This window comes from Astatotilapia calliptera, chromosome 22 (genome assembly GCF_900246225.1).
Source record: "Astatotilapia calliptera chromosome 22, fAstCal1.2, whole genome shotgun sequence".
Lineage (NCBI taxonomy): Eukaryota > Metazoa > Chordata > Actinopteri > Cichliformes > Cichlidae > Astatotilapia > Astatotilapia calliptera.
In genome coordinates, this window is record NC_039322.1 from 3,322,399 (window position 1) to 3,330,024 (window position 7,626).

Sequence of the window (7,626 nt, forward strand, 5' to 3'; positions counted from 1 at the left end):
AAAACTGCTTTTTTATCCGTGTGATTGCCAGGATCTTTTTAATTTGTTCATTTGAAATCAGACTGCCTCTTCATGGATGAAAGTATAAATGTTTCAAAATTAGATGGAGGATTTGTAGTTGTTCTTTTCATATAGTATGAATAATCTGAATGTATAATCTTTTGCTCTTGTTTTTTTTTTAAAACAAACAACAACAAAAGATGTGAGGACAGTTAGCTTGTCTGAGAACTTTAGCAGAAGGAATATTAATTTGGTTGTATGAATATATCTAATTATTCCTTTTATTTAAAAAAAAAAAGTGAAAGATGCTTTAAATACTTCAAAAGCAAAGGGCAGCGTAATTAAAGATATGACACTTTTTCTTAACTAAATAACAAAAGTAATTGTTTTCCAATTAGTAACAGACCGACATCCACACTCAACAGGCACTTTGTTAGGTCCACCTGCATGGCTACTTTAAGTGCAAACATTCATCAGCATAACTCAATAACTTAGACATGCAGACACAAGCAAGACATTCTGAAGTTCAAACGTCAGAAGAAAGGTGACTCATGGTTGTGGTTGGGATATGCCTGCACAACCATCTTTGGGGTTTACATAAAATTGTCTGAATGACAGAAAATATCCAGTAAGCAGCAGGTCTCTGGGTAAAAATTACTTTTTAGAGCTGATAGAGAAGCAACAGTAACTCCAAAGTCCTTACAGCCAAGATGAGCAGTAGAGCTACGGTAGAAGACCACACTGGTCCTGAGATAGACAAATAGACATATAGTTAATTAACTATTACTCATCGTAGGGAAAAAAAAAACACCATAAACAGACATGAGAACAGGAAACTGAGGTCCTCACTCACACAGGAGATGATGAAGATATTTTAAATTATCTGCAATAATAACTGAATCAGTTTGCTCATTAAAGCTAGACTTTTAAAAAAGTGTTCAATTGGTTTGGCACATTTAGTCCTCCATACTTCCGTAAATACACGGTTGGTTTTCAATAATGCTGGTTAGTACAGGACCCACACGGCGCTTTCTCTGACTGACAAAGGAGCATGAACTGATTTCCTTTTTCTTTTTTTCGTTTTTTTAGATAGCGCTGATTGTAATTGTTTAAAGTCACTTTGGGCTTCTGGGCTCCAGGAGCCGATATGGAGCCGGTGATCCCTTTGGGCGGATGTGAAGTGTCAAAAAGGGATCGAGATCAGAAAAATCAGGCCAAGAGGACGAGTTATTTCTTTATTTTACTTATAACGCCTTTAAACCCTGTTGGCCACAGACTATTTACCAATACAAGCAAAGTTATTACACATGGGAAACACAGAAACATTGGAAATTATATTTTGGCACCTCGCGTTTTCTTAGTGGACTCTCAAAGACGCATTTTCAGTGGGAAATGTGTCGCGGTTCAGACTCTGTACCTGAAAATAATCAGAGCACAGAGTGTCTGCAGCTGTTTAAATTAACTCCAAAGTAAACAAAATCAGTTTTAGCGTCTTAAAGTTATTTAAGCCTCATCTTCACTCAAATATTTACATTATGTCCAAAATCCAACTGGGATATTTCGATTGATTCCAACACGACAAATGATTGATTATTGATCAATGTGTTCTGTGCCTTAAAAAAACCCTTTGCAAATGAATCAGCTCTTCTTCGCACTTTGGCAGCGGCTGTGAATGAGGAAATGAATCAGCTGGCTCAGGTACAGCAGGAAGGGAGGAGATAGAGGGACACTCAGTTTGCTGAAGAAAATCTGACAGCGAGCAGGATTAGTTCACGGGGTCTGTTACCCCGGTAACTAACTTGGAGTTGACGTTTACTCGGTCTGGAGCAGAAAACCCGAACTTGGCCTCAACCCTGGATTATCAAACTCAGAGCTGATCGCTAAACCCGCTCCCGGAATAAGACCTAGCGGTCCATCGGCTGTGAACAGGAAAGGTAGGAGCTGCCAGTTATTATAAACTGCGATTTACTGACAATAAATACTCAAATATCTTCAGGGTACCTGTGGCAACCAAGACATTGGAGATTTAAAAATGATGGTAATGTGTGCGTTTTAACTCAAATTGTTATTTAAATTATTTTTTATTGCCTGAACATTTTGAGAATACACTTCTTAAACTTCAGTAAATAACAAAATATAATTAAAATAACACATAGGTCATGTATTCAGTGGTGTTGTTTGTCTGGCCAACTTGAAATCAGATTATGCTGAAGTTAAATAGTTTCATTTTTAAAATGAGCTCAATGATGAAAGTCATTTGCTGCAGTCTGCAGAACAGGAGTATCTGGATGCACCTGATAAACAACAATGTTTGACTTCCCAGATAAGAAGATGACATTTAGAAAAATGTTGGCCTGTCACCTGAGTCATGATTACGGTCGACTGTGGAATCTTAGTGCAACAAAAGGTCAGATCAACTTTAAAATACTGATGATCCTCGGACGTTTACATAAAAAACACTTTTTGAGCACTTTTTCAGATACTGATCGTTACACGTCCTTGTCTCTGTTCGCCTACATCATTAAACTAGTGCATTTTTGCTGTTTAAAGTATCATAGTTACACCTCATGATATTTAACCCTGAAACCCTTGGTCACCCTAACCCTTGGTGTGACAGAGGAGGATATTGTGATAGGGTGCGATGTTGGCAGATGTGGTGACTCCTAAAAGGACCAGCCAAAAGAAGAAGATGATGAATGTATAACTGTCTTCACTGAATTAAAACAACAACAACACAGTCAGCTAATTGTGAGGGGGTCATGGGGAACTTTCTCAGATTTGACTGCTTTTGTATCAAATGAACATGGTTATCATATTGTCTGAGGTGTTCTGTTGCCACGGTTACCCCACCAAGGAGGCAGAGGCCAGAGGTGCAGGGCAGAGAGCGGGGAATAGTCTCCAAAGTGAAAAGCCCTTCAAACATCTCTGTGCTGCACTCGGCGATGGACATTTTAAAAAAGGACAAAATTACTTTAATGGTAAAGGCAGCGCACACACTTAACCAGTGATGTGTGTGTCCCAAGGTTCATGAACTTACCATGATTTAAGGCGTCAATGAGCATCATCACGTGCTCTGCTCACCTCAGAATCGCCTTGTCATTGGGAACCATCAACCAATCAGAGCATAGTTGTGGTAGACTTAGGAGAGAGAAGTTCTAGGAGTCCAATATCAATATTTATATTATATTTCTAAATACTTTCAAGTTGTGCCAAGAGATTATGACACACTAATCTGAATCTCTTTCTGGATGCGCAAAATCAATTCGTGCCTGATGTGGAAGAAGAAAAAAGAAAGAAAGAAGATACGTAGCCTCTTAAACATGAAGCAGTAATGTGTTTGGTCTAAACTGAATATATACCAGTCAAGTACATTTGACCAGATTCATTTACATTTAAGATTTTACTCTGTAATTAAAAGTAATCAAATTAGTTAAAATCAGCATTTTTAGCATGAATATTTTCTTGAGTGTTGGTGGTCTGCAGTCTGGTCTTGTTCTGTTTGTACTGACATCAGTTCCAAATTTACAGTGACAACTTTTATTGTTTGTTACTGTAACCATAACTGTTACAGTATCATACATATAATAAGTCTATTTAAGCACAAGTGTCTAATTAAAATCAGCTGCATACTGTAGATGACACTCCAGAGACTCCCTCTGTTCCCCTGCCTCACATTTACTGTTCATTCATTCTTTGCTTCTTCATCATCTTCCATCCTCCTCCTCAGATGTCCACTATAAAGTGCGTGATGTTGGGTGACCTTGAAGTGGGAAAAACCTGCCTGTTCATGTCCTACACGGTCAACAAGTTTCCCTCTGAATACGTGCCCACGGTGAGGTGAAAGTCTGCAGACATGCAGCAGCATTCATTTCACTTTATTCCATGTAACACAGTGTGCAGCTCTTGTGCTGTTCCAGGGTTTTTATGCATAGAAGAACTGTCAGCGCCCCCTTTCAACACTGTGATGAAGCTATTACTATTTATGAACCCATAATATTACACAGAGGAGTGTTTTTAATGGACCTATTTGTGTTGTGTTGTGTTGAAAAACATACAAGTTAAACACCACTTATGATGAAAAAGATTTTTTGTGTAAGGATCCTTGGTCAAGACACTGAAGCCCAAACTGCTTTGATAAATCAGTGTGAGTGCATGGAATAAATCCAATTTTATTATGAAGAACATCTGTAATCAAGTCCTTTTGGCGGGTTTACTTCCTTCCTGTTGTCTCTTTCTTGTTCTCATTCCCCAGCCTCTGTCTCCTCCAGGTGGTGAACACTTACTCCATGACGGTGATGATCAGAGAGGAGGAGTACACTCTGAAAATGTGCGACACTTCGGGTAAAGACAAACATTTCTGCTCTCAGTTTAATAACTAATGAAACTCTGTGTTGTATAATATCAATCTTCATACCAGCAGCAGTCACATACATATAGTCGGAGCAATATTTCCTATAACGCTCAGAGCTGATTGTGATGAGCAGTTTCCCCACCGCTGACGAGACAACCCACACGTTATTTTAAGATTCAAGAATTTTATTGTCATATAAACCGCAAAACACAAGTGGTTACGCAGAGCAATGAAATTCTTACTTTGCAAGTTCCCGTCACACAACTAAATAAACAGCTGACTCAAATAAAGAACAAACTTAACTCTGAACATAGAAAATAATACATAAAGTAAAACAAGTGCTTATGTAGGTTATGCGTGGCTGTAGTCAGAAGTTGAAGTGGTGATATGTACAGAATATGCAATATTAAAATTGTTTATATTGTATATAAATGTACAAAATGCAAACATACAGGTCAGAGATAATCATCATTTTTGTTTTCACTGTTAGAAATTCAAGTGATACAAATTAAATAAACAAACCTATAATTAGATAAAAAGGTTTAGACTGCAGATTAGTGTTGACATAGCCTGTACATAAAAGATGGACATTCTTTATCTACTTGTGTACAGTCCTCAATGAACTCGTGATTTATTTACATCTCCTTGCAGATAAAATGGGGGGAAAACTTTAGGTTTTACAAATACAGAATTGATAGTATGGGCAGGCTAATGTCCAAACTGAAATAAAATGACACTTGTGTCTTTATTTTTCCCCACTGTCAAGCTGATTTTACCCATGAAATGCATTCTTTTATCAGCGAGGCAAGCCAGCTGGAGGTGAGATAAGGACCCAGAACGTAGGCAGTGACTTAGATGTGAGTGAGCTTTATTCACAAGGAGAGCAGGATACAGCAGGAGTGGAGATGACATACACAGAAACCCTAAACTGGGAAATCTAATAAAACAGAACTAAAACCTGAATCCACAGGAAGCCACAAAGGGAGAAACTCACGGAGGAAACACAAAACGATGTGCGGGAGTACGCTGTTATCGCCCCGGCTAGCTATCGAGTGGTGGGTAACAGATGTCTCCAAAAATGTCGGAGCGCTTTTGCAAATATGTGATATCTTGATAAATCGATATTTGAAGTTTACCCAGCTACATTCTCGCCTGAAAATATCTTAAAAGTTTACTTTGTGACCCAGAAAGAGTAATAAGAGTCATTTTGAAACTGAAATTGGCTGGGCCGCGCTGTGAATTCTGGGATATGGTGGGCCACGAAGGATACTCCCGACCCATCCTTCAAATTCGGGAAAAGGAGAACGCATTTGTCGGCTGCGTTTGGAGGAGTCTACGCATTTGGACGGCTTTTGTCGCGTCGCTGTGACGTAATCGGCCTGCAAATGCAGCCTCAGGAGGATGTTTGTGTCTGTTGTGAGGTTGGACATTTTAGCATGTAGAATCTACGGGAACGTCCTCACTTGGGAGGCATTTTTCAGCCTTCATTTGTTCGCACTATTTTTTGCTACTCAGACTCGTTTTGTGTCTCCCCCTGCAGGCCATGATGATTATGACAGACTGCGACCCCTCAGCTACGCCGACACTGACATCTTCCTCGTCTGTTTCTCTGTCGTATCACCCTCAACAGTTTATAGCATCAGAGAGAAGGTCTGTTTGGTTCACTTTTATTTTAATTGTTTCCAGAATAATAAGCAAACCACCTAAATGTTTAAATCGGTTCAAAGAATGTACAAAAAATTAATCCACTAGCTTTAAATTCCAAATTTGAAAAACGCAAAAAATGAGTTTTGATTGTGATCCTGTCGTGTTAGTCCCTCAAATGATTCCAATCAGCTTCAGGTTCCAACACAAAGCAGAGAATACCAGGAGCTGCTACATGACCAGGTTATTGTTCATCTGCTTACCTGAAGCAGAACCTGCAGTTGCACACAGCACGTGATCCTGCTGGCCATCAGGAAAAACAGAAATATGACAAACAGGTGGCAACTCACAAACAAATACTACCATTTCCAGATGCTTTTTTCACAATCCTGGATCAGCCCCCATTTGTTATTACTCCCAAGAAAAAAACTGAAAGGGGAAAACAATGAGGCAAAGTTGGCAATAAAATGGTTGCTTAATAATTAATATTTAGAACTAACTATTAGAATTAATGGTTAAAGAGAGACTCAAGCTGGAAGAAAGAAAATCTGAATTTGGTACTAAAAAAGAAAGGCATAAAGAATAAGTGATCATAATCTTAAACTTATCTGTTCACAGTGGGTACCAGAGATTTTATTCCACTGTCCACGGGTGCCTTTCCTGCTGGTGGGGACTCAGGTGGATCTGAGAGACGACGGTGCCACCCTGGAGACGCTGGCCAAGAACAAACAGCAACCGGTGACCTTTGAGAGCGGAGAGAAGCTGGCTCATGAGCTGAAGGCCGTTAAATACATGGAGTGTTCAGCTCTGACACAGGTACAGAGAGGAGAAGTCTGCTGCTGTGATCTCCTACGAGTCTCTGTCAGCCTTCAACACAAAAATAAAAGAAATGTGAAAGATTCCATTCCTGAAATCACAGGAAGTCTTTACAATTCTCTGAATTAAAAGCCTTTTGTCAAACGCTAGGGTAGCAACATATTTACCTCTGGTGTCCATCATCTGGTTCGGGGTTACCGCCATATAGCTGCAACTCTTTTACAACCAGAGGAGTCGCCCCCTGCTGGTCATTAGAGAGAATACAGCTTTAATGAACTAATGCATTTGCTTTACATTTCAAACCCAGAAGCTTCAGCCTTCTTTTATCCTGCCCATGTGGTAAATGCAACAATCATTTTCATTCTCTTGAATGCTATTCAGTTTAAGGTGACCACAAACAGAAACCAGAAGCTTCTGGGACCCTTCCCTCCAGATTCTCAGTTTCTAGAGACAGACAACAGCAGCTGATCACATTTTACACATTTGCAATATTTGTAGTTATCCGAAGAAAGATTCTGTCTTTCCATTTGATTTATGGTGTTTCCTTTATTTCTTAAGCTGAGTGTGGTGTTCTCTCTTATTCTCAGAAAGGAGTTCAGAATGTGTTTGAAGAGGCCATCCGGGTGGTGCTGGAGACTCTACACAACAAATCCAGTCGCTGTGTCCTTTTATAGACATCACAATAAGAACAAATGGAGTAAAGGGCAGAGGAAGAGAAGGTGGAGATGTACGTGGACGTAGAAAAAGGACTATTAGCCTGGATGAGAAGAGAGAGAGGAAGGACATACATATATACATACATACAAACAAACAAA

At 39.4% G+C, this 7,626-nt stretch overlaps 1 protein-coding gene across 1 annotated transcript; it reads left to right on the plus strand.

Moving 5' to 3' along the window:
- Positions 1 to 31: 31 nt before the first annotated feature.
- LOC113015069 (cell division control protein 42 homolog) lies at positions 32 to 7,625 on the plus strand. The gene is made up of 6 exons (XM_026156990.1): positions 32 to 1,934; positions 3,728 to 3,832; positions 4,269 to 4,341; positions 5,892 to 6,001; positions 6,614 to 6,811; positions 7,399 to 7,625. Exons 2-6 carry the CDS (start codon positions 3,728 to 3,730, stop codon positions 7,483 to 7,485), a joined length of 573 nt encoding a protein of 190 aa, XP_026012775.1. The 5' UTR covers positions 32 to 1,934; the 3' UTR covers positions 7,486 to 7,625.
- The last annotated feature ends 1 nt before the right edge of the window (position 7,626 follows it).